Consider the following 26492-nt stretch of genomic DNA (forward strand, 5'->3'; position numbering starts at 1 on the left):
AGGCTTCAAGATACTAGTTAGCATGTTGATAAGCTGTGTTAGCACATTTGATTATTAGCATTCTTTATCTTTTAAAAGACTGGAAAAAGTTTCATATTTATATGAACTACATGGAAGAAATACAACATTTCAAAACCAAACTGTTTTTTTTTTGTCAAGTTTCAAGGGTTTATTAGCATCCTAACCTGATTCTATCATGCTAACATTAGCATGTACTGTGATTTACGCGATTTAGGCTACATGTTAGCATGTGTTCAAACTTTTGCAGCCAGTAATAAGATAATGGTGAATGCTGAAATACAGTAACAAGTAGAAAAGAGCCATAAAGTCAGCAAACTGACATGTTCAGTTCAATGTACAGTAACTCCACAATAGATCTCTAAAGTTAGCTAACGTTAGCCACCATAAGCTACCGGGCATATTTGACAACCAAGACTGTAGCGGCAAAACACCTGAGTGTATTTAACTGAGTAAGGTTGTGTTTTATTGCTTATGAATTTAACATTGCATTTGTAAGAGGAAGAATGTTTTATTTGTTCAGACTCATTTTAATCTGTGCACAGGTAGTGAGGTAAATGCTACATTTAGCATGTTAGCACCCCTATGTTAGCATTAATCATCTGAGGCAAATGGAAATTCAGTTTTAGAGGCGTCCTGTCATGAAATGAAGGAGTTCAAATGACTTTTGGAGGCACTAGTTAAAAGTCAGTGGATCAATTATTTATTTATTAATGATCATTTTATTGGATTTATCATAAATGCTTATAGGCTACCAAATTTTATGACAATCCATCTGGTAGCTGGCAAGATATCTTTTCAAAAAAAATTATTCAAGATTTTACAACCTGCTTTAGCTCAGCAGGAGAGAACCAGATAATATTTTAGAAGTTAGAAAAGTCAATTAAAAAAAGAATAGAAGGAATGTTAATGTGTTTTCCCTCTGGGTTTTATGGTTACTCATTAACAGTTATTGGCTTGGTTAGAGCTGGGCTGGGCTCACACTACAGTAAACAGACACACACACACAAACCACCAAGAGGGAAAACAGTTGTATAACTTGAGAAAACACAAGTGAGGGAATATGTAGGTTTCTTTTCTTTCTACTCTCTTTCTCTTTCTGTCTCACGTCACTTTTACAGAATCTGATCACAGACCCGCAGTATAACTGTGTTAGTCTGTGTTAATATTTAGTTTCACTTTGTCACTTTATGTTCAAGATTGAACTGTTATGTCACCTGTCATTAGGACGAGTGTTGGACTGGTTAAGGCTGGTTGAAGGTCGAGATAAATGAGAGAGACATCTGCAGTGTTCAAGTCAACAAAGTCGACCAAATGCAAAGAAATATTATTCTATTCTTCTATTGTTCTATTATACATATTATTATGATTATAGCTAAGCTAGGCTAAAAACACCACAGTTATCTGTAAGTTGAAAGCAGTGAGATAAAACCGGATATGGAGCTTTTTGTGTAACGTTGAAAATGTTCTTGTCTCAGTCAAAGTGTTTCTTTAAGTGATTTTATTTGTTTAACCTTAGAGAAAAAAGACAGTAGACTCCTGCAGTTTAATCCTAAAGGCCTGAGTAGAACTGCTTTTGGGTTTTGTGAATGCGACATGTTTGCAGTTTTGCAGTCGTTGTGTACGTCCATAAAGATAATCACAGACATGGGTTTATCATAAAATCAACATCATGTGGACCCTCATGTGGATTCAGAAAACATCATTTGACCTTAATTTAAAGGAAGTATAGAGACATTTCTGTCAAAATGAAACAAAGATCTGCTTTTTTTAACTCAAGTAAAAGTATTAATAGTGTAGAAATACTCTGTTACAAGTAACAAACTCACACTTTTAAGTATTAGCATCAAAATATACTTAAAGTACCAAAAGTAAAAACACTCATTTTGCAGAATGGTGGTTTAATTAAACCTCTGGGCACCTTGTGAATTTCCCCCTGCGATCAATAAAGTCTCATCTTAATCTATAATTACACATGATCATTTGTTTAATTTATTTCCATTAATATGAATCTGCAAAGTAAGCAAAGTTGTCAAATAAATAAAGTGCAGTAAAACATTAAATGACTCCCTTTGATTTGTAGTGCAGTAGAAATATAAAGTAAAAGAAAATGAAGACACTCGAGTTCAGTCAGCTGTGATAAATGAGTTGTAGTCATATTAACATAGTTCTTCTTCTGGTTACCAACCCAAACACGCTCACAGCAACAGGAGCACTGTCCTGCACTAACATTACAGTGCATGCTCACAGAGTGAAATGCCTCCACGCATTGGCTGGCTGCCCTGTGAGATCACTTTCACTGCGATAGCTGACACAGGTGTGAGCACGTTAGTCTGCACATCGCCCACGAGCCAAAGAGAGCGCTGCTGACCGAGGTATTTAAAGCATTATACACAGAGAACTCCACCCTGCATGTCTTTATACACAGCAAGACTAACAACTCAATGACTCGCTGACTCACATCCAACTCAGCATAGACTGATATTAAGTCACTACCATTATTTGCAACTTTTTAGTCGCCATATTTAACAATTTTACGCAGGGAAAATGTCCTTAATACTCTAAATACTGCTGAATATTCAGTGTCTCCTCCCAAACGATGTTCATATAATATATATATATAATTTCATCCTCAGAGGAACATGAACATCTGTATCAAACTTCATTGTGATCCATCCAGTAGTTGTTGAAATATTTCTTTCAAAACCACAAATGTGAACCTCAAGATGGACGTAGAGGAAAAAAGAGACTCACCAAAGTCACTAGGGTTCATCCTCTGGGAACCATGACTGTTCTAATGTAATGTAGATATTTCAGTCTGGACCAAAGTGATGAACTATGATGGGTAAAAAGTATGAAGTCAAGTAAAATGTCAGTTGCTGGCGTAACCAGCAACAGTCCAGGTCTGGCTTTAAAACACACACAAACACAAACCGGTCACTTTCGCTGAAACCCATTTGAGCGTCTGTCTTATGGCTGCTTATCGTGTCATTATCTCTGACATTTAGTCTCCAGACGGCTTCTCCGCCACAAACCACAGACAGACAGAAACACTGTGAGAACTGTGTTGAAACACAGACGCTGTCTGAGATTCAGATCTTTGTGAAACGAGGACACACACACAGTGTGAAAAGTCTGTTTTCAGCTGATTGGAAATGAGCATTTTCATCATCTTACAGCCAAATAGAGAAGAACATAAATACTTCACCGCTACCAAAAACACTCAAAACTAACTCTTTGAAGAAAAGTGCAGTTTGCCTGTTGTTTAGTTGTTTATTAGGACGGAGCATTAACATCTGTGCTGCACCAGTTTTAGTGCCAGATAACAATTAACTACTCAAACCCAACTGTGGGAAACAAGAAGATTTTTCTTTCCACTTTAAAACCATTTTTTAAAAACATTTTCTCAGTATTTGTTAATCTAATACTAATCTAATAACCACACGCCCTGCAGCTGACCCACACACACACTAACCTTTTTGAATCCAGCTGCACAAAAAAATGTATTTTTCATGAAATAACTGACACCTACAAACCCACAGCGCTTTGCTCAGCACCACTCAGCACTGTCAGAGAGTGACTGTGTTCAGCCTTGGTCTGAAATGTGCTGAGCTAATCCGCCTCGTGCTGGATGTAAAAAAAAAAAAAAAACCACATCGGGGTTGACGAGCCCGACTGCGCCCACAGCTGAGATGTAAACATGGGGGGGGTTGATGAAATGTGAGATGATATTACAGCCAAAAAATGTTCTTACAAGATGAATCAACAACTGTTTAAACTGTTTAAAAATGACAAGAACTTATAAAATGTAGTGTAATGGTTCATCTGTTTTAAATCACACCTTTACATTGTGTTATTTCTTACAATATCTGTATGTTTTTGCTTTAATAATAATGATAATAAACATTATAAAAATATGAATGAAATGCATTTAAAGACATCATTGTTTCCATAGAAACACACCCTTTTGAATTTAATGATCTTTCTTTAAGACGAGAATCTGGACAGACTTTGGATTTTCAGCTCCACTGCACTGCTAAGGTTTTTATAAAATGAGTGAAAATAATAATAATAATGAAAATACTGCACTTGTGTTGTGAGATGTGAAGGATTTTTCACTATTACAACTAATATTACTAAGAGAAAACAGTTTTCAGATGTTTTTACAAGGATCCAGTTAGTGAATCTCTCTATGATATTGCGTAGTGGTGTGGTCTAACATGAACCAGATCTGCTGCTACACACCCAGCGGTCTTCTAGGAATCACACACACACACACACGCACACGCACACACACGCACACACACACACACTCTAATCTTGGTGCATGATGCATTATGGGTGTGTGTGCACCAAAGTTTTATCGCAGCAGAAAGGAATTTTGACACATGACAGAAAACAGATTCTCCGGGGATGAAACTAACAGGACAGGAACACACGTCCAGGACACATGGAACAATATTATTCTCAAGATAACACAGAGAAGTCTTCAGTGTTGTGGTGTTTGCTTTGGCTCAGACGCTCATACCGACACCTCAGCAGCCGCATGACAAGAGTTTGACCACAGCGCCCACTTGTGGTCATGGATGTAACACTACAGTCATGGGACCTTTTTGCATTATTATGGATATTATTCTTATTATTATTGCAGAGCGCAGATAAATGAAATTTAATGCCCAACCTAAAATAATCCTGAACCAGGTTGAACCCCAAATATCACGTCTGTAATAGTTCTGACTGTTAAAAGATATGTTTGTGCCAAAATTCAGACTTGAATGTACAATATCATTCACTTTTATATTATATATAATTTAAATCCTTTTCATTTTGTTGTTTTAAATCTCTACTTTGTAAACGACATCAACAAAAAGTCCTTAAAGTGCCCGGAAAAAATGGAAACTGAGCAAACTCCCTGTGCTGAGGACGATCATGTGATACAACTGAAAGCTCCAGAACAGCTGCTGAATAGACCGTGTGGGGAAATAGTTACTGTTGAAAGAGACTATGACTCTGATGTTTATCAGAGTAGAAACAACTCTTATTAAACAGTATTTAGAGGATTATTGGAGGCTAAGATTCTTCTGTCAGAGCCACAATGATAATATCATAAATGATATATTAATGCATTCATGCAATATTTTAAATAAAAAACACAAAACCAGGAGCTTCTGTCAGACAATGACTTCAGTGAGCTGTTAATTCATTCTGTTGTAAACATGTGAACAAAAGTCAAACAGCAGGACTGGACTTAAATCAAGGACAACATCCAATCCTGGTGCTTTTATCCAACACAGGAAATAAAGTCAACGCACACACACACTGTGCAGAGGGAACTCACATGGAGCTGTGTGTTGTTGTTGTTGAGCTGGTCCTGACTGACGGGTGACGCTGCGGGGTGACAGTCCAGCGACACTCTGTCCCGACAGGCGGCGTGACAGGCGTATTTACAACCTGCAGAACAATGAATCCATTAAAGGGTTAATTTTACAGAGTGTGGACAGATAGAAAAGTTTGAACTGTGACTGTAAAACGACTGTGAGTACTCGCACAGATACGCACGTACAACACAATGAACCTTTTGTGTGTGTGTGTGTGTGTGTGTGTGTGTGTGGGTCTGTAACGTATATGCAAATACCCGCTTGATATCAGCAGAGTCTGAACATTGGGGTCAGAGTTATTCTCAGCAAACGGAAATCAACAACATGCAAAATCTGACCTGTGTTACAAGATATGAACGAGGAAAATGTTTCAAAATAAGGGCGTGTAGGATTTGACCTTCGTTTTTAACATTTAAAACCCAAAGTAGAAGCTTTGAACGCGACATTTCTCTCTTCAAAATGCCCAAATTACTGCATGAACTTCAGTGGAAAGACCTTGGGGTCATAGAGATCTATTCTTATGATTATCTTTTATATTTTTGATGAGGAGGTTTAAGTTTGCAACGCGACGGGGCCACGTCACTCAGCAGCTGTTTATTGACTCCAGAATGAGAGGTGCATTCTGGGATTAAAGGCCTGAATATGAACATAAACTCAGTCCTTAAAAATGACTAATAAATAAATAAATAAATAAAATCAGGTTGAAAAATAAGATCTTAAAATCTGATTTAGACATTTAGAATTATACAAGAAAATACTAATTATTAACTTAAAATAAAATAAAAAACAATCAGCAGATTCAATATTACACATATTTTGCTTGGCTGGACAACAATCCAGTTTATTGTTGTTTACTATCTCGTCATATAATCGTATAAATAAACATGTGGTTCAGTTTCTAATCAGGTCTAAATGAGGGAAAACTTAAACTTTAATAAAAATCTGATGTTATACTTGCAGATGGTGTATAGGAGAATAAGTGGTAGTAAAAAAATCTAAAATATTTCCCTCACAATATCAACACTTAAAACAAATTAAAATCATTACTGTTCAATAACAAAACAACAAACATCTTTTTAAATCAAATCAATTAGAAAAACATTCGACTGATTGAAATAAACATGGAGGATTAGGACTGTAACAATTACATTGACAACAAATATGACAGCTGATTAATCTTTTCAGTCATTTATCAAACAAATAAAGTCAAATATCGACAGGTTTCATCAATAAAATGGAAGAATTTGCTGCTTTTTTCTGTTGTAAATTGAATATTTTTGGGTTTTGAACTGTTCATGTGACAAAACAGGGAATTTAAAGACGTCACTTTTTTAGACAAAATAACTGAGGGATTATCCAACATAAGAATTCACGTTTAAATGCAGCTTTAATCATCTGAACAGATTATAACACACAGATATTATGACTACATTCATTTTGTCCCTGTTGCCCACCCTTAGTTTATCAGTTATGACTTCTATTGGAGTATCAGACCTATAAATAAAGCGCACACACACACACACACACACACACACACACGACTGGCCATGATCCAGCAGCACCATTAAGTATTAAAATAACTTCACCAGAGAAGAGGAAGAAGCTTTTTTCGCTGACTTCATGTCAACAAACAAACACGACACACTCTGACAACACACACACACACACACTAGACACTCACAGACACCTGCACAAACTGCATGTGTGTGTGTGTGTGTTTGTTCCCATGATCCTACCTGTCGACCTCTTTCTCACGTGCTGTCCGACTTTATCCGACAGTTTGCACATGGCTGCTCCCATCTCCCATCTTCATCACACACACACACACACACACACTCGATATCCTATAAGATCTATTACATCACCTCATCTTCTACACACACACACACACACACTCACACGCACAAGGAGGAGTAAATCACACACACACTGTCTCCTCTCTCTCTCTCTCAGTCTCTCTCAGTGTCTCTCGGCCGAGCTCTGCTCTACATTCAGTCCCTGTCAGACTTCAGAAGCCGATTTGCGTAGCCACCATTCTCCCTGTTTCCCTCCCTCTCCCTCTCCCTCGCTCTGTGTCTGTGTTGTTGTGCTGAGTAGGTGATTTAACAGTCAAATGGAGGCCACAGTGTGATGGACACACAGACAGGGGGAGGGAGGGAGGGAGGGAGGGTGGTGGACGTAGGACTGCTGACTCAGTCATCTACAATCGCCCTCTCCTCTTTGCTCACTTACGTAGCCTGTTATGACTGTCTGTCTGTGTGTGTGTGTGTGTGTGTGTGTGTGTGTGCCTCCCCAGTTTCCTGCTATCACTCTCTCTCTCCATTCATGCGTCCACCCTGTCATCCATCTCTATCCCTCTTGACAATGAACCTGATCCACAGAGGAAGACAGGGAGAGCCTTCCTCATCCATCCATTCATCCATCCAAAACATGACGCTACTATTTCCTATTTTATTTTTGTATTTTTCGACGTGGAAATAAATAAAGTCACGTTTCCAAACTTCAGGCAACAAAACCAAAAAAAAAGCTGCTTTAAAGCTGTTTTTTCTTTGTTTGTTTTTTGCAGTGTCACTCAGTCGTTCTATTCGTTTATCTAACAAACTGTTTGATGCATGTTGTGCAAACACTCATGGTGTCCAGAGGATGATCCCTCTGCTTCTCCTCTACCACCACCATTTATTTATCTTTTTATTTATTAGCACAGTAAAAAAAAACACACACACGAACCACGAAGGGCTAGTCCATAACTGCAGCGGTTGGGGTTCGAATCCGGCTGTCTCTCTCCCAGACTTCCTGTCTCTCTCTCACTGCAACTATCAAATTAAACGCCAAAAATATCACCGTGACCTTTGACCACCAAAAATCGAATCAGTTCATCCTTGAATCCAAGTGAGCGTTTGTGCAAAACGTGAAGAAGTTTCGTCAAGGTGTTACGGAGGTATTGTGTCCATGAGAACGGGACGGACGGACGGACGGACAACCAGAAACCAATATGGCTACGAATAACAAAAACAATACGGGACAAGACGAAGAAGAAGAAGAAGAAGAAGAAGAAGAAGAAGAAGAAGAAGAAGAAGAAGAAGAAGAAGAAGAAGAAGAAATGAGCGAAGAAGAAGAAGAAGAAGAAGAAGAAGAAGAAGAAGAAGAAGAAGAAGAAGAAGAAGAAGAAATGAGCTCCTCTGTTATCTGAATGAAAACTGAGTCACATGACCTGAACATTTCTCACCTGAAAGTTTCAAGAAACAAACGTTTCTCTGTCAGTTTGGAGACGGAAGGAGACGACGACACATCTGTGAATGTTCTGTTCCCACTGAGAGACGTTACGTGAATAAAGCTGAGTTTTCATCCCTCGCAATATCGCTCCAGTTTAAACATGGCGGCAAATTTCCAGCATCTGCTAACTGTGGTTGCATCCGCTGCAACAGTATTTAATCGAAGGCGACATAACGACAGATAAGGGATTTTTGGGAGGTCATAGTTTTCGGATGTCATGTGACTTAAATGTGGAAATATATTGATTTGTCGAATCGTCTGGAAAAAAAAACCTCATGAACTATCTAAACGAACCTGAAGAAGATGGATACGAACACATCACTCACTCAGGATAACATACAGATGCAGAGGTCCACCGCTCGGCAGCCATCTTGGCGGCAGCCCCCGGGGGCCGTTATTTCAATCTCCTGTCTAAATGAATGGAGAGAGAAGCATCTTCATTAACTTCATCCTTCCTCTCTCTTTCTCCGTTCTCTTCATCACTCTCTCTTTACCTTCCTCCTCCTCTCTTTCTGCTGTCTCTGGGATAAAAGCATCTCCCACACAGCAACACGCCGATCGATCAATCACACACACACACACACACACACACACACACTCTTTAACCTTTAACACTATTAAACTAGAATTATATATTAATATTTCTACAGCTTGTGGTTTGTAAATATATAAAAAGTGATTTGGAGGAGAGAGAGAGTCTGAGGTTTATTTTCATCTTAAAATGACTCTTTTTATTAAACACAATCCTGAATCATAACAACATCAAATTTAAAATTAAATATCGATGTTACAACTTTAATTTGTTAAGATATTTAATTATAATATTTTCTTTAAAAGCTATGCATCACAGTCTTTAAGTAAACACAGATAATTATGTGTTTTCATATTGACACAAAGCTAATTAAACCATTATGATTTACAAATGAATGTATGTATAAAATGGAATAAATTGATTGATATTGAATTATTGATATAATACTAGTTAAACATAAGGAAAACAAGTAATATCAAATTATGATCTGATAATCTATTGTATTTATTGATAATTATTCAGTTTATCTAGTGAAACAATAGTTAATAAAATTCAGCCTGAACTTCCTCTGTGCCGAAACCACAAACAGCAGCATGTCATTCGTCGCACAGAGGGCTCTTATTGTGAAATAGGATCTTCTAGCTCAGAGGTCAAAGGTCAGAGACTACAGTTTTTTTTTTTTCCTTCCTGTTTGTGAAAGACTTTTTAGGAAGGGGTCTCTAATCAGGTCTGTGTGTGCAGAGAGAGAGACAATGAGTCTGCAGCTCCACTAACACCCACCTGCTGAAACACACACACACACACACACACACACACACACACACACACACACACACACAAGCTGTGTACAGTTTGGGACTCATTATTGGACAGATTTGTCCTCCCACCTCGAGAGAGAAAGAAAGAGAGACACAGAGAGAGAGGTCAGAGGTCAGAGGTCAGAGGTCAGACTCAGCCGGAGCACAGCAGCAGGTGTCAGTGAGTTGCTCAAAGACACGGGAGCACGGAGGAAGTTTGTAGCCGAAGTCTTGGAAAACCACAGCTCCGTCTGAGCTGTGTGAAGGGATCATGCTGGTGTTTTATTTCATAAGGGCACGAACAGGAAACTGAAGCCAATAATGAATTTATCCTATAAACAAAATCTGTGACCGCAGGTGGCTGCTGGATAAACACGACTTCACTCTCTGCTGTGATTGAATGTTTGAGCTTTGACGACGTCAGAGCTTCACTCGCTGAGGCTGCGACGACAGATTACTCTCATTATAGCTGAATTTTTCTATTAAATGACACATTGAAATGCTTGTTTTGTCCAATTCAAAGTCTAAAACCCAAAGAAAAGTCAGTTCACTGTCACATATGATGGAGAGAAGCAGAAAAATCATAAAGGTGAGACACTGGAGACGATGAATGAAACAATAGAATCATTTTCTGTCGAGTGATGAATCAATTATTCAACTATCAACTGTGTCATTTCTGTATTTATACGTGTGACATAATTTAATATGAAGAGAAATCTGGTTTTCTGTGACGACAAAGTCCGAATGTTTCAGGACAGTTTGAAATGTGAAAGAAAACCTGCGTATTCTTAATGCTCGTACAGCACTGAGGAGACAGAGACAGGTGTGTGTGTGTGTGTGTGTGTGTGTGTGTGTGTGTGTGTGTGTGTGTGTGTGTGTGTGTGTGTGTGTGTGTGAGGACAGGTGTGTGCAGCCATCTGTTGTCTCCTAATTCTTCACAATGTTCTTTCTTTTCTCTCTTTCTCCACGAGCTCAGGTGATTTATAAATGTGATTAAAACTGAGAGAAGAATGAAGCTGTGAGTCTTATCATGTTACCCAACGGAACACACACACACACACACACACACACACACACACACACACAAACTGTAGTCTACACAGGCGATACAACACACTGAATAAAAAGCTCTGTGTTTTAGTTATTTTCATTGAACGAAAAGTGAATCTAAAAAAGGATCAGCTCAGTTTAAAGTTATTTGGTTCTGATCATTTCAACTTTTTCTTCCTACACCTGATGTTTTTTGTTTCCTGTTGGCAGGTGAGACGTGGGTTCAGCTCAGTTTACACTGAACAGGTTTGTGTTTTGGTGAGGACGCTGGAAAAATGATCCACTTGGAGACACATGGGGACGATCGGCCAGCATCTCTCTGAGTGATCAGAATCAGATTCACCCTGCTGCACTGTCGAAACACACACACACACACACACACACACACACACACACACACACTCATCAGGACTCAGCGGCGCTCCTCCACAGCAGACTGACCTCCAGACGTCCAGAGCGTCTCATCACTTTTGGAAAGCGATAGAAAAATCCAGACATTCTCCTCAACGTTTTTCCAAAGTGTTTGGCAAAGCCCATTGCTCACAGACACACACACACACACACACACAGACACACGCACTGCTCCAACAAGATCCAGATGTTGACTTAAATCCAAAGATAACTCGATGTGGATCCACACATTCAACGAAATCCTCCGTCACTGTCCTCCATGATGTTTCTGTCTGTCTGCTGAGGTCTGCACCACTCCCTCCCCTCACACACACTGACCCCCATTAATGTCTGTGTACACAAGTGTGTGTGTGTGTGTGTGTGTGTGTGTGTGTGTGTGTGTGTGTGTGTGTGTGTGTGTGTCATTTGCTGCCACAGGTTGAGTGTGTCTTGTCTTTCGTGGAGCCAAACTGTCACAGCGACTGAACAAACAAGGGGACGACAGCTGACACACACACACACACACACACACACACACACACACACACACTGGTCTTACTATAGAGAGGAAGTGGAGGCAGACTTCAGCTCCAGTATTTCTCACACTGGTATAAAATGAACTCCCTCCTCTGGAACCGTCCGGCTGATTCACTGTGTTTTCCACGGGAGTCAAACAGACACTTTCACCACCAAACACCAAAACACACGTTTGGTGGATGATTTGAAGCTCCAACTTACTTAAAACCATTTGAATATATATATAATATATATATATATATATATATATATATATATATACAGTATATTTAGGTTATATATTGTCATTTTCCTCACTTCCTGCCTTGTTTCTCTCCACATGGTTATTTGATTAGAAAGGGATCCATCTTTAACTTGAAGCTGGGAGGACTGGGAGGACTGGGAGGACTGGGAGGACTGGGAGGACTGGGAGGACTGGGAGGACTGGGTGCTGCCTAGACTTAAGTTAAGTTGGCTTTAGAAAATTAATTAGATATTATCTATCTTGTTTATCTTTTTGTTTTTATACTGTTTTCTTATTTTGCTTTTTATTTCTATTTCATGCTTCTTTTATTTGCGTTCATCACGTGAATGACCTCTGTGTATGATAATGTGCTGTACAAACAAATCTGCCTTGCCCACTAATAATAGGTGACCGTTACCTAGTTTCCTCTAATTCAGCAGCAACGATAGGAATTCAATAAACACACATGAACAGGTTTCAAGCTAACAGTGCAGTGTACTGTATGTATGTGTAATTGTTTTTAATTAGCCCAAATGATCCTACTGATCTAGGTAGCTGTCAGAGAGCACACAGTGAGTCACAGTGTCTGAACAGGGAAGCTGTTTTCAGTATGTTAGGAATCATGTGTATTTTAATTATAATTACAGCCTGACGAGCTGCACAGTGACTAGAACCGCTCTACAATGTGAAACTTCACCACTGTCATGGTAAGTAATGACACTTAAGGTTGAATTTCTCCTTAGCCTGGGGAGTTACTGAGGGGTGATGCACAAAATCTCTTAAAAAGTTTCTTTACAGTTAAGGAAAAAAGTTTACAGCAATGAAAGACGTTTTACAGCGGTAAACTTCTACAGTTTCCATGGAGACCTGTATTGTCTCACAAAGTTGTACAGAAGAAATAAATGTCATTAAAAAAAATGACATTATAGAAGTTCGCCGCTCTCTCCCCCTCCTGTTGTTCTGATGGAAACTTCACCGCAGCGACACACAGCTGATCGATGGACATGAAATACTTCTCCAATAACTGACTGGAAAGATCATCATTAACATGTAAAGGAGCTGTAGTAATAGTAATAGTAAATCTATAGTGCATAATCAATTCCTCATCACTGAGGGTCCATCGGGTTCTTCTGATCGTGGAGAAATCTTCTTGGGATGTTCATCCTCTTCTTTTATTCCATAAACTCCCTGACTTTGGTCGCTAAGGTCTTTTGTGCAACGGTTTAACTGACTTTAGGTTATTTTCTTAAGTATAAAACTAAGATAAGGAGAAAATCTTAAATATTTAAGTTAACATTTTAATTAAACCTTAAGGAGAAGAGTTAAGGGGGTTTTGTGCAACAGTTTTTTATTTTAAGGAAATCTTAAGTTGGGCTTTAAGGAGAACCTTAACTTAAGATGCTTCGTGCGACTAGAACCAGTTCTTCTGTTTCTGTTCTGTTGTGTCAAAATAAAAGCACAGTGGGACACGAGGCCGTCGCCGGCTGCAGACGCTTCAGCAGAGACACCAGAGACGCTTTAATGCCCTCTACCTACACACTCAGTGTACTGTATCTGCTGCAACACTAAACCCCATCAGACAAAGAGCTCCTGCAGGTTTCTATTACTTCACCTCCCTTGTAAAGAAAGACACAAAAGGACGAGAGACCCACAGTAAGAGTGAGAGAGAGAGAGGAAAGAGAGAGAGAGTGTCTGCCTTTCAGGAACTGTTCTTATCGAGTCTCACTTGACCCACTTTGAGACACAAGTAGAAACACTGAACTGGGCACAATCAGGGTGATACTGCGCATGTGTGTTTTCAAGTTATTTTCTTGGACAGTTCCTGGGAAGGACTAATAATTATAGGGAATATTACACTTCACAATTAATCATTTCCAATCAATTTCTTACAGTAAAACCACAGACGGTCTTTAAAAACCACATGTAAGTCACTTAAAACATGTAACACAACGTTTGTTTAGGTTATGCATTTCCTAAATAACAATTTAACCAAAAATAATGTTATCAGATTTTTTTTTTTAATCGAAATTGTTCATCCTGAAAGGTTCTGTATGAGTCGAGCTCTGGTGCTTTTTTATTGGTGCGTCTTTAATGTTTATTAACTCGTTCAAAATAGGAAAATGCACCCACATAACCCTGAAAGTGAAGCCCAGTAAAAGCCAGAATCTACTGGACATTTCCTGTCTTTAAAGTATGACCACGAAGTCTTCATAGCGTAGAATACATTATAATGTAAACTGGGTCAGTTTAGCGTTTAAAATCCTGCCTAAAAGGAACCTGAAAATTAATTTTTAAAAGAAATAACTAAACAAAACTGCTGCTCCTGCTCAACCAGCTCATGAGTGACCGTTTCTGGGTGTTAATAAGTGAACGAGTGAATGACACACACACACACACAATCCTCAGTAGAGAGATACAGGCTTTTGAGGATGATATGATTCGCCTCCAGAAGTTTGTTCTTTATCTAAAATGACTTTTATTCGAGGAGCAGATACTGATGTTGTTGACCAGATGGAGTAATGGGCCTTTAACAGGCTGCCTGAGTGGCAATCAACTGCGGAAACGCTTTTTAAAAGAGCAGAAATATCACACACACACACAAACACACACACACACACACACATAAAGTCCATCAGCAGTGCTGGTAAAGCTGACGGGAAACAAAGGGCTCATTGTGCAGGCTCATTGTCTCTAAACATAATGAGGTTAAAAAGGCTAAATGGACGAAGGCATAGTAAGAAGATAGTTTGTTTTGCATCTGTCGGCCTCGTTTTATTCAGTAAATATGATCAATGGGTTTAAAAATGACTTTATTTAATTCTAGTGGATGTCCACGCTTCAAGTCCACTCAAGTGTCTCTGCTGCGTGTCGTTCTCTGTCTCTCGCTTGTTTTATTTTTGTGATAAAACTGGTGAAATATTTATCTGTGACGTGCTGAAATGCAGCGTAACAGTAGTAAAAGTCACAAGGTCAAATAACTGTCTCTAATGTCAGTTAAACAGCAGCAATACTGATCTAAAGTTTGCTAACTAAAGCCAGCTAGCTAACGTTAGCCTGCTTTAGCTAATGTAGCAAAACGGTTAATTACTGAAGAGAGCAAGGTGTGTATTTTCTTTATGAATTAAAGGTATTTTTTTTAAATGTTTTCTCTGCCGTTGTTGTTGTGTTTAGCCAATATATAATAGGCAGCGGTACGTCTTCAGGGGTGGACCTGAGGCTACAGTCAGACGCTATCGGAAAAACTGAGGAGAGGGGCCGGGGCTAGCTTGTTAAACATGCTAACTTCAGTAGAAGAAAACACATGATAGAGACAAGAGGTAACGTGGGAGTTACTGTCCACCTCTGGAGACAGCTCTTGGTGAGTAAAGGACTGAAGTTTGATGCTGAACTCCTAACGTATCTTCTAGACCGGTAAGTAAACAGCTGCTAATGCTAACCTTAGCCATGTAGCAATAGCAAAACTTCTCCTTAAAATGTTTGATTCTATATGACAAATTATATATTTTCACACTGAATCATTTATCTAGAAAAAACATCAAACATTTGGTGGTTACACCTTATAAAATGTGAGATTATTTTATTTTTTTCTTCCTTTTCTTCTTTAAAGCTGGTAGCGAGTTTGGCCTAAATACAGCCTGATAAGATGCTGCGTCCATATTTGGGCCAATTCTGGAAATCACATTTAAAACTACACGACAGGATAAAAAAGTAAACAATGGGGGAACAGGGGAAAAAAATAACTGAACATCAATTTGAATGTTCAAAAACTTTTGGGTCTCGTTTCCATTACAACACTAACAAAAGCACCATGGCAGCCATGTAAGGACCGCATCACATCAGGAGGAAAAGCCTTTTAATGTGCTTCCTACTTCTATTGTTTGCCAGGCAGAAGTAGATGAAGAAGGAGGTCCAGTTTCTACTTGAGGAGACACTGACACTCACGTCCTGAACTGGTTTGTCTACATACTGACTGCATTCCAGCTGCTGAGCTGCGTTTTAGAGCCCTACCTATTTATGTCATGGAGCTCATTCAGACATGTGGTATTTACTCCATGTGAGAGAGCGCTATCTACAAGTACTAATGCCTCTTTCTTAAGAACCTGCTCATTCAAATGATTTACGAGCTTCCTTGAAAGTCCATGAAGTCAGTCAGTGCAGATGTGGCCTATGGATCATTTTTGACCCAAAGACCTTCAATTATATTTTATATTTTCATAAAACTACTGACTTCTGTTCTGTTTTTCTAAGAAATCAATGTATTTGTGTCATTTTTTTTAATGCTTGTGACTTTGCTGCATGTTGGTAAAAATAAAACATCAGAAAATACTGACAAATGTCAATCACAGTTTCCTAGAGCCCAGGTTAATGTCTTCAGATTGTTTGGTCTGATCAATCGCCCCAAAGATATTCAATTCACTGATATGAACTGAAAAATAAAGCAAATCTTCACCTTTCCTTTTAGAAGGTGGAACCAGCGTATGTTTGGCTTTTTTAAATGATAAATGACTTAAAAAGCGACGTAGCAATAATTATTTGGACTGTAAACACAAAAAATACCTGCTTTTATTTCATCAACAGTACAAAACCCAAAGATGTTCAATTTATAATTATATAAATCTGAAAAAGCCTCAGATCCACACATTTAAGACTTTGGTATTTTGGCTTGACAAATATCGCAAAACAATTATCAAAATAGTTGGATGGATTTTCTGTTGATGACTTCTTTAATTGTTTCAGCACTAACATAATAAGCTGAAAAGATGAGCCAATAAATAAAAAATAAGTCAAGTTTTCAGTGGGTTTACTCTACGCCAAGGACAAAGCTATGATTTTAAAAAGGTCACCGACCAAACTGTATTTTCAGAGTATTAAAAAAAACATCACAAACACTCTCAGATATGAATGTTATGATGCTTATTCATTACAGATTTATAGTAAAAATGATCAATATTACGCTGTCTGTCCATGGAGAAGGTCTGAGGAGGAATATCCTTCAGGAAACAGTGAATTTTTGTTGGATTTCTAGTATGAAAATTTTCACATTTAAAGCCACTGAATATTAAATTTCCCTTTAAATTGAACCTACACACCATAAACACAAATTCATTTGTTTGTGGCCATGAATAAAACCACCCTGACCTCCAAATGAGTCTAAAATCTAATGAAGCATGACCTCATTCCTCTAATGGGGCTTCATTTTTTTGGGAGTTGACCCCACCACCCCCAAACCCTCCTACCCATCACCAGCACACTCACCTGTACAGGTGAGACCATGCTGGAAGATGTACTGGCAGCACGCATCACACCAGGTGTCCTCCGCTCCGGCCTCGAAGGTGTGACCCTCCCCGGACTCCTCCTTCACTCTGGGGTCCCTCTCATCGGGGGAGAAGATGGTCCTCACATCGGGGGGTCTGAACCCCTTCCTCCTGCTCCGCTGGGGCCCTCCTCCCTGACCCTCCACCCCGCTCCCAGCAGCGTCTCCCTCGCCGTCTCTCGGTAAACTCTCCGGTGGTTTCACCTCCGGGTGCCCTCTCTCGCTCCAAGCCGCCTCCAGACTCTCCAGACTGGTCGGCTGAGGAGACGGATACCGCCGGACGGCTCTCACCACCACCGCGCCCTTGTTAGCCTTGGAGATCCGCATCTTGGCTCCCTGTGGCGGCCACGTAGCCTCCGGTGGCTCGTAGAGTGTACCCGGGGATTTGTTGATGTGAACCGCGCGCACGTTTAACGGAGAGTCACCCGTGACCGAGGAGCGCGTGGGGACGTATTTGCGACCCTGGTGCACGACGTTAAACATAACGCACGCTCTTCACGGGCTGACCGCCGGACAAGTCGGCGAAGGTGAATTAACCAGTGAGGCACAGGTGAGACGTCATTGTTGTGAGTGATGACACCGGCTGATGAACTGTGTCCTCCTGCTGTTTGTTGTCGGTGAGCAGGTTGAGGCGGTCCGCGGTGAGCAGGGGAACGGGTTGGATCTCATTTCGCCGGGAGACATCAAACAGCAGAGCGGGCTGCCCGACACGCTCCAGAGAGGGCGACGCGCCAAACTCCCTTTACAAAAATACAGACTTTACGTTTCTTTCGTTATCAATATCGGTTTAAAACTCCCAATCTGGACACGAATTAATAATTTAATAATTGGGATTGTCCCCTTTAATTCGGCATGAATCACATACTTTAATAAGATCACATTTAATAAAACTGTAACTTTAAATTGTGTCTCCTGTTGCTTCCTTTACCACAAAGTACTGCCTCTACAGTGTGAACCAAATCTCACGTGTTGTTTGGGTTCATTATTTATGCGCCGAATTTATCAAAACAAATATAATAATTATTATATATAATTATAATAAACAATTAATGTATGTATCACAATTTACAGTACCTGATTTGACCACAAGATGGTGCAGTTTTCACTTTAAAATCAGGCCAGCACTTAGTTAAGTTGAACAATCATGTACATTATAATAACTTAAGTCATTTTAAACATGCCTCACCTACACAGGGTGGCAATTAAATTTTTGGGTAATTATTTCATTGGACAGATTCAGACAGTGCACACATTTTTTTTTTTTATCAAATTTCATTCACAAAATATTTTAATAAAAGCTTTAAAAACAAACAGGATCATCCACCAACAACAATTATAGCAATGCATCCCCTCAGTGACAATTAATGTTTTCTCAAGCTAAATATTTTCTATTTATTTTTTATAAAAAAGTGCAAGTGCTCAACACTTCTTAATTTGACTTAAGAGAATGTTTTTTGTTTTTTTGTTTTTTTTTTTTAAACCAAGCTACAACACAACATATGTTGATTTAAAAACTCTCCAGCCATATCTTCACAAATAAAACAGAAAACAAGTTATAGTTTGTTTTGTTTTTTTTGTTTTTTTTATACAGTTTTTAAATCAATGAATAACAGTTCAACCACATTAAATTAGTACGCAACAAAAATAATTCTTCTTGGGGCGTACCAGTAGCTCCCCTGGTTGAGCGCACACTGTATGGCTTGATCCACGCCGTATATCTCCACCACTGCTGTTATTAACGGCAAAAATGTCCAAAATAAATCTCATAATCTCGTTTCTTCCTCGGCTCAGTGTCCCTTTAAAACTTCTTAACAATTAGCACAAAGAAAAAAAATTAACAATATAATTACTTACAAAAAGAAATAATTTTCCTGCCTTAGTTTATGTGCATGACAGCTGGTTTGGCAGAACACAAAAATAAGCGTCCCAAGTCTCATTCAGTTCCTCGTACCCTCATATAAGTCCTCAAGAGCATTCAGAACATCTCAGTAGGTTGTTATGTGTTCGAGGTGGGTCATTAATGCTCGTCGCTTCAAATAAACTGAAGGAGCTAGATTGTGTTTGCAGCTCCTGAAGGTCCGAGTGTGCCAGGTTTCAGCTGCAGGGCGAGCTGTGAAACAGGAAACCAAGTCTCTCTGATCACTGGACGTCGTCGTCGTCGTCGTCGTCGTCACTCTCGAAGGCTGCGTCCTGCACGAATAAACGAGAGGAAAACGTTCAGGTAATGTGAAAAGGTTTACAGGTTAAACACGTGATTTTAAGAAGGTGAGAGTGTGTTACGTACATATCCGCCCTGCTCCTGTACCCAGGATGAGTAATATTCATTCACATATTTGGCTCCGTATCCCAGCAGTCGGTTCGCTGGCAGCGTGTCCATCGCCGACAAACGACTTGTGGCCTGTGAGGAAACAGAAACATGTTTGATGGTTTGTCAGAATTCAAAGGAAAATGATTCACTGAGCTGCTGGAGTTCTGTAAATAAAGGTATGATCTCACTGTATCAGACGACAGGATATTTTTGTCTTTAATACTCTCATTTTGTCGGATTGGGTCATAAATTCTTGCTGTGTTTTGGTCAAGAGACACGGCAGACTATATATTTACTCCGACCAATCACAGCTCGTCTTCTGTCATGACTTCAGTGTTGTATATGCAGATGATCTGTGAGGCACCAGGGACAAGCTCCCTCCGACTTGAACCACTGGACTCGTCTACATAACTTTATATGAAGTTGTTAAATCCAGCTCTACCTCCAGCAGCTTTGATTCTTAATGATGCTGTACGTAAGTCACAGGGCCTGATTCCCAACCTGTGGCCTGTGGCCCCCTGGTGGGCCAAGAACGTACTGCAAGTCGGCCAACAAATCATTTGCAAAACAGAACAATTTAGTTTAAACGGTGCTCTGCATTATTTGGCCTCCGTATTCTTACAGGGTTGGATGTGGGTCGCTAACATTTTTGACATTTTCAAGTCGGCCATTTTTACCTTACTGCAGCGAGGGATGCAGCTAACCACACTGTCAGCATTTACGTCACTGTTCATTTTCCTAACGGCGCCATAAACTCGTTCTCACCTCACAGGTCACGGCGATCTGGGTTTTGGGTGATGCGTGTGGTCCTGGAGAGTCGGGGTTGGGGGACCTGAGGCCCATCCTCGTGAGAAGAGCCGACATCAATGTTCTGAAGAAACTGTAGTTCCAGAACAGTTCTGTGGCCATCGCCATGTTTTTCAGCTCCTGGAGACAAGAAACATTTTATATTCAGTGTTTTATAAACTTTTATTCACCCCTGAAACAGTTTTCATTAATACTGACGATATATAACACACGTTAAAATATACGTTTTTCAAGGGGCACAACTAGAAATAACACTCGACAGTGACATAACTTCACTACAGAAGCTTGTAGTAGCTCTCAGAAGTTTATCAGCTTTATAAAGCTGTAAAATGATGATAAAATTATAAAAGTTTATCTGTGAACTGTAGACTCGCCTGATAAAGTGGAATGTGGGTGTGTTTTATAGTAAATGTGTGAGGTTTATAAGAAACAATATGACGTTAGAAAAACTGATGACAACGAAGAGCAACTTTCCAAACGGCCCTTTTTAGATATTCATGCAGCGTTTCTGACCTTCTCGTTCAGCCTGTCTCCACTCTCCCTCAGCAGCAGACCAATCAGCTTCTCCACGTTATCTACACAACAGAACACAACGATCAACAACCAGCAGACAAAATACAAGAAAAACACCAAGGTTTGAAACGTTAAAATGTAAAATAAACTGTTTGGGTAATTTAATACTTCATGAAAGCATATTCAGATTTAATCAAGGACAAAAACACGACCAAATGTTGCTTCATTGTTACCTTAGTTTTGTTTAGTCTGACAACTTTGAGGCAAAAACAGATTTGTGGCGTGAAAAAGTGATTTAAGACAGATAGTAGCTGTAGTAATATTTTCTCTTCATTTGCAGAGCTTTTGTCTGTAGAAAACGTAGCCTCATATAGCAACGTGGAGACTCTTACGAACGAGGCTGATGTAAATATAAGTAAAAGGTTTGGGAGAATATAAGAGTGTTCCTGCATTTGGGGAATAATATTCTGTTGTTTTTGCTGAAATGTTTAGGAATCCAAAACTCACCGTCTGGAGCGTCTGTCTCTAAATCTGGAGGAGTGAACGGGATTTCACGGGCGAGCTTCATCAGCTGGCAAGCCACATCTTCCAACTTATCCTCCTCTTCATCTTTAGTTGAAAGAAATAATAAAACACACAGATAAAAAAAAAAAAAAAAAAAAGTTTAGAGGGAATAAACACGTGTTATAAAAACAACACAAAGCCACAAGTCAGACGGGTTTCCCGCAACAGAGACATGATGCTGAAGAAGTCCACACGGTGCTCATCTGTTACGTCACGAGATCTGAGTCACAGGCAGGTGAGTGAAGATGATGAACCTGCGGCCGCAGGTCTGCGGTGCAGCTGCTTTGACTCATGACTTGGCAAGTTCTTTTTACGACTCACTGAGAAGTTCCTGAAACTGAGTCACTGATTCACACGATCTCCGTCTTGTTCAAGCAGTTCCACTTATTCCACAACCATGTTATCTCAGTTTATACCAGAATACTGACCTTTTAAACTTTTTACTAAAAATAATTAAAATCAACATGAAGGGAGCAAAATGTTTGGAGGGTGTATTGATCCAGAAACTTAAATGAGAGGAAATATTAGGTTCAATATATCCACATATATGTTATATTCAGTATATCACTATACAATAAAAATATTGCTACCACTATATAGATATTATTGTACTTTTAAGATTTGGTATTTAAGTTCTTTAGATTTCAAGTATATACATTTATATTTTATAGTAGTTTACTATTAGTATATACAGTGTAAAGCTGTAAGAAGTAGTGGCAGTTTGAAAGACTTAATCAGCACCTATGTTGATAATCGAATAATCAGTCTTTATTTAATATTTCTTGTTATATTTAAATATCTACTTGTGTATCATATCATATTATTATCTACTATTTATCTTGTTTTTAAGTATTTTATATTGACATTTGCAGTTTCTCTTTTTTTGTGCTGTCTACTTTGTTACTGCAACACTGTGGGACTTCTCATCTTATTTAATACTCTGCAGGTGACATCTTGATACCCACCTTCTTCAATACCTCGACATCTGACGCCGACATCATGCGGCGGCTCGGTTGTCTGCTGCAGGTCTTCGTCTTGTGTCTGAGGTTTGACACATGAGAAAATGCCCCGCAGATGTTTCAGTGCCTTACTCTTCCTCATCTTCTTTTTCTCCTTCTTCTTCTCTGTCACGTCTGTTTCAGTCTGGGCTGGTGTCTGAGGTGACGATGGCCCGTTTGCATGTGTGTGACCGTTGGTTACGACCTGGTCGTCCTCTTTAGGCGACTTGGGGTCCTTTTTCAGCTGTCTCCTCTTTGCATAGGCCATCATAATCCTTAGCTCCACGGTGTCCTCCATGCTCTCTGCATCTGAGGTAGGTGTGGCGTCGCCCACTGTGCTGCTTTTGAGATCGTTGTGGTTGGAGATGGGGTCGTGGATTTCTATATGTCCCTTTGCCATCTTGGTTTACTGTTGATAAAATCAAAAAAATCATCACATCAGGATTTAATTATGAACGTGCTCTTACAATCAGCTTCCATAGGTTTGTGTCATTTGCTCTGATGTTTCTTTATTTAAATCTTAGAATAAACAATTAGGATTTGTAGTTGTTATTTAGTTCTTTTTGTGTGTTAACCTTCATGTTGTCCAGAATTAATCAGCAACTAATTTGACAATTATGAGAAAAATATTCTCCAATTCTCCAGTCTCTTAAATGTGAGGATTTGCAGCTTGTTTTGACTTTTGAAATAATTATAAATGGAATATTTTTGTGTTTTGGTCTGTTGGTTAAGGAAAAAAAATCTGAGGATGTTATCTTGGGGTGAGGGAACTTCTGAAGGGTATTTTCTGTAACTTATTTAGACTTTTCTATACTGAGCAAACAGCTGATCAATCAAAAACTAAATCCACACACACATCAATAATTCCTACTCGTTATATAAACCGTAAATTATGTTTTTTAACTGCATTATATTTCATTTGACTCATTTTGCTTGTGTTTTTCATATATTATTATTATTCTCTTGCTCTGTCTTCTTAATATTCTACTTATTAACAGTTTTATGTTGTTTTATATTATTATTTTGGTAGTTTTATCTACAAAATGTAAGGAAAGAGTAAAAAATGCCATTCACATCTTTCCACAGCCCCAAAGTGAAGTCCTCAAATGACCTGATTGGTCCAAGCTAGATCAATAACCCCAAAAATAGTCAAAATATTGATTGTACAATGATATAAAATAGAGAAAATCAGAAATGCTGACATTTCAAAAGCTGGAACAAGAGAATATTTGTATTTTATTGCTTTATAAATGACAAAAAATAAACATATTTAATACCCCAAGTTATTATATGATCTTATCTTATTAATATTCATGTAAAATGGTTAGTTTTATGTTCAGTTTAAGTTAACTGTTGTTATATTTATATATTTCACTGATTCACAGCTTCTTCGTCAAGTAGAAATGAGTTCGTCTGAAATGAGTCATGTCTTGACATGTACTGTCATGAACCGAGCGCCTCATAACCTAATTTTTTAACTAGACACACACAATACAGAAATAAAATGAAAACTAAGATAATCAACAGTTACATGGCGTGTCTTTTTTTTTTTTTTTTTTAAAGAGAGACTTTAAAGTAGTTTAAAGCCAGTTTAGCTGCCACGCAAGGTCTGAAAAGTTTGTATTACGACTGTGAGACCGACACAAGTTCAAAGTACACAACACAAATATCTTAGTGACTTTGCTAAACAACATTAAAGTTCCTGTAGCTGTTACGGTTAGTGTTAGAAACCTATCACAGCTTTAATGACGGTTGGTTTTGTCGTTAACTAGCTTAATTCAACTTTTGGCAGCTTTAGTAACCGTCAAAAAACTACGAAAAATAAAAATCTTTTACACGACCTTTTAATGCCTTCCTGTGTAAAAATATTTTGAAACATAAAAACATGTTTACTTACGGTCCAAATGGTCAAAAAAAGAAGAACAACGGTGATGAGTGGTTAAGCGGCTACTTTTTCATTTGTTGAACTACTTCCCTATAAGCAGCCAATTTAAACAGGCGTTCCTCGTCTTGGGCGTACGTCATGCGTAATGACGCAATCGCAGAAAATAACCAGAGACGAAAAAATAAAAAAAATAAAATGCTGAATCGAAATGTAACCACAACAAGAGTAAAGAGTTAAAGAGAGAGTCACTTTAACAAAACCGAAAACACTTTTTTTTTTTTTTAATTATTATTAAGTTTTTCAAGCATTTCAGTTTTCAAACTGAAAGTGAAACTGACAGTGACAAAGCAAATAAAAGTTGTTTTTATTAACTTTATTTTTTCTAAAATAATAAGGTTACTCAAACGTTGTTACAACTGTACAGCCTGGCATGCTTTAGTCATCACCTCAGATTTATATACATGATTTTATTGTCTTCCCATGAACATTTTAAAGTCCACAAAAGTGCAAAGTCACAAGAAAAAGAGCGACAGAAACATCCAGAATGTCTCTGTGATGGAAAAAGGCAGAAAACTAAACTTGCTGTTGTTTTGAATGACAGGTCAGAAAGAGGAAACAGGGATGGTGGTGATAAGAATATGAAGTGACGTTTTCTTCCAGACAAAAACATTTCTGTCCAATTCTGAAACATACATGTTGTGAATAATAAATAGATAAATAAATAATAAATAAATAATTGTGATAAAAAAAACTAAACAAAAAAAAATCAACCATGAGACATGGTCAAAAGTATGAGACAGAAAGTCAAATTTATGAGATACAGGGTCAAAATTACGACAAAAAAAAATCTAAATTATGAGATTGAAACATTTTTACTCATCAAGAGCATTTTATTTTTAATCATGACTATTTTTTTTCTTTTACCAACATAAACAGGCTTCCATACAACCCTGTAAACTTAAAAAATATGTAAAATTAGCTATTTTCTTTCAGTTTCAGTGACTTTTCTCACTTTATCAGGTTCAACATGTCTGAACTGTTTGACTCTGTTTTTAGACTCATTTTACTGACAACATAAAACCAGTTTAACCTGTTCCAGTAGTTTATAATGTGTAACTGTGGCAGATGAGAAAACAATTAAACCACTACCTCCATTTAGTCACAGTTCTGGGGCTTTTGATCATGTTGCGAAATCTTGGACTTTGTTTCTGATGCTTCAGACCTCAACAATGAACTTTTAATTTTGATTTCTGAACCAACATGAGGAAGAAATATTCAGAGAAAACTCAGCTCTGTTCCGATAAATGTGAAAATGTGTGTCTGAAAAGTCCAGAGCAGCGGCTGATTGGACCTCGCACTGAGATAAATGCTTCAACCACAGGCATGTGATCCCTGTAGGAAACTCCCAGCTGTGACTCAGGTTGTATATTTACCTTTACAAGCACCAGAGAAGTCTCACAGTCTCCTGTGTGTTTTACACAGGAGTCCAGGTGACTTTTCACATCCTCTTAAGGCTGAACATCAAAGGGCAAAGCGATCAGGAAATGGTGAACCCTTCCTGATATTCTGATCTTAATAATCCAAAAATATCACGAGTACTGAAATATTAAACAAGGAATGTGTGGAAGACTAATAGAACTGTTTCTAATGGCAGTAGAGTCTCATATCTCACAAGTCACTGCTTGTTGGAGAAATAAAAGCATTTTGATTCTAAGATTACACGATAAAATAAGTCCACACCCTGCAGTACTGAGAGAATGATTAACAGAGGTGACCTTTACAGTCTGTGGACACTGGAGACAAATGTGATTTATGTTATTTAGAGGACTTTGATATTAAGAAACACAGTAAGTTTTAAGTGCTTTAAGTAAGATGTGCTGATGTACAGATTCAAACCTTTTTAAA

General features: G+C 38.5%; 2 protein-coding genes across 2 annotated transcripts in view; both read right to left on the minus strand.

The window, feature by feature from the left end:
* The window catches only part of LOC111224554 (ras association domain-containing protein 1-like), a 77558-nt gene extending 59063 nt beyond the window's left edge, over positions 1-18495 (minus strand). Inside the window, exons 1-4 of the mRNA XM_022749094.1 lie at positions 18479-18495; positions 18093-18252; positions 17455-17974; positions 5357-5469 (exon numbers count right to left, since the gene is read on the minus strand). Of these exons, the coding sequence (XP_022604815.1) occupies positions 5357-5469; positions 17455-17974; positions 18093-18252; positions 18479-18495 (810 nt within the window). The remainder of the gene's footprint in view (positions 1-5356; positions 5470-17454; positions 17975-18092; positions 18253-18478) is intronic.
* Positions 18325-24743, minus strand: LOC111224480. The gene is made up of 7 exons (XM_022748980.1): positions 24600-24743; positions 22670-23111; positions 21648-21749; positions 21141-21202; positions 20586-20747; positions 19797-19910; positions 18325-19702 (listed from the first exon to the last, which is right to left on the minus strand). The coding sequence occupies exons 2-7, from the start codon at positions 23100-23102 to the stop codon at positions 19652-19654; spliced, it is 924 nt and encodes a 307-aa protein (XP_022604701.1). The 5' UTR covers positions 23103-23111; positions 24600-24743; the 3' UTR covers positions 18325-19651.
* Between the last annotated feature and the right edge of the window lie 1749 nt (positions 24744-26492).

The sequence above is a fragment of the Seriola dumerili genome, unplaced genomic scaffold (genome assembly GCF_002260705.1).
Source record: "Seriola dumerili isolate Sdu_G_001 unplaced genomic scaffold, Sdu_1.0 BDQW01000138.1, whole genome shotgun sequence".
In the NCBI taxonomy this organism is placed as follows: domain Eukaryota; kingdom Metazoa; phylum Chordata; class Actinopteri; order Carangiformes; family Carangidae; genus Seriola; species Seriola dumerili.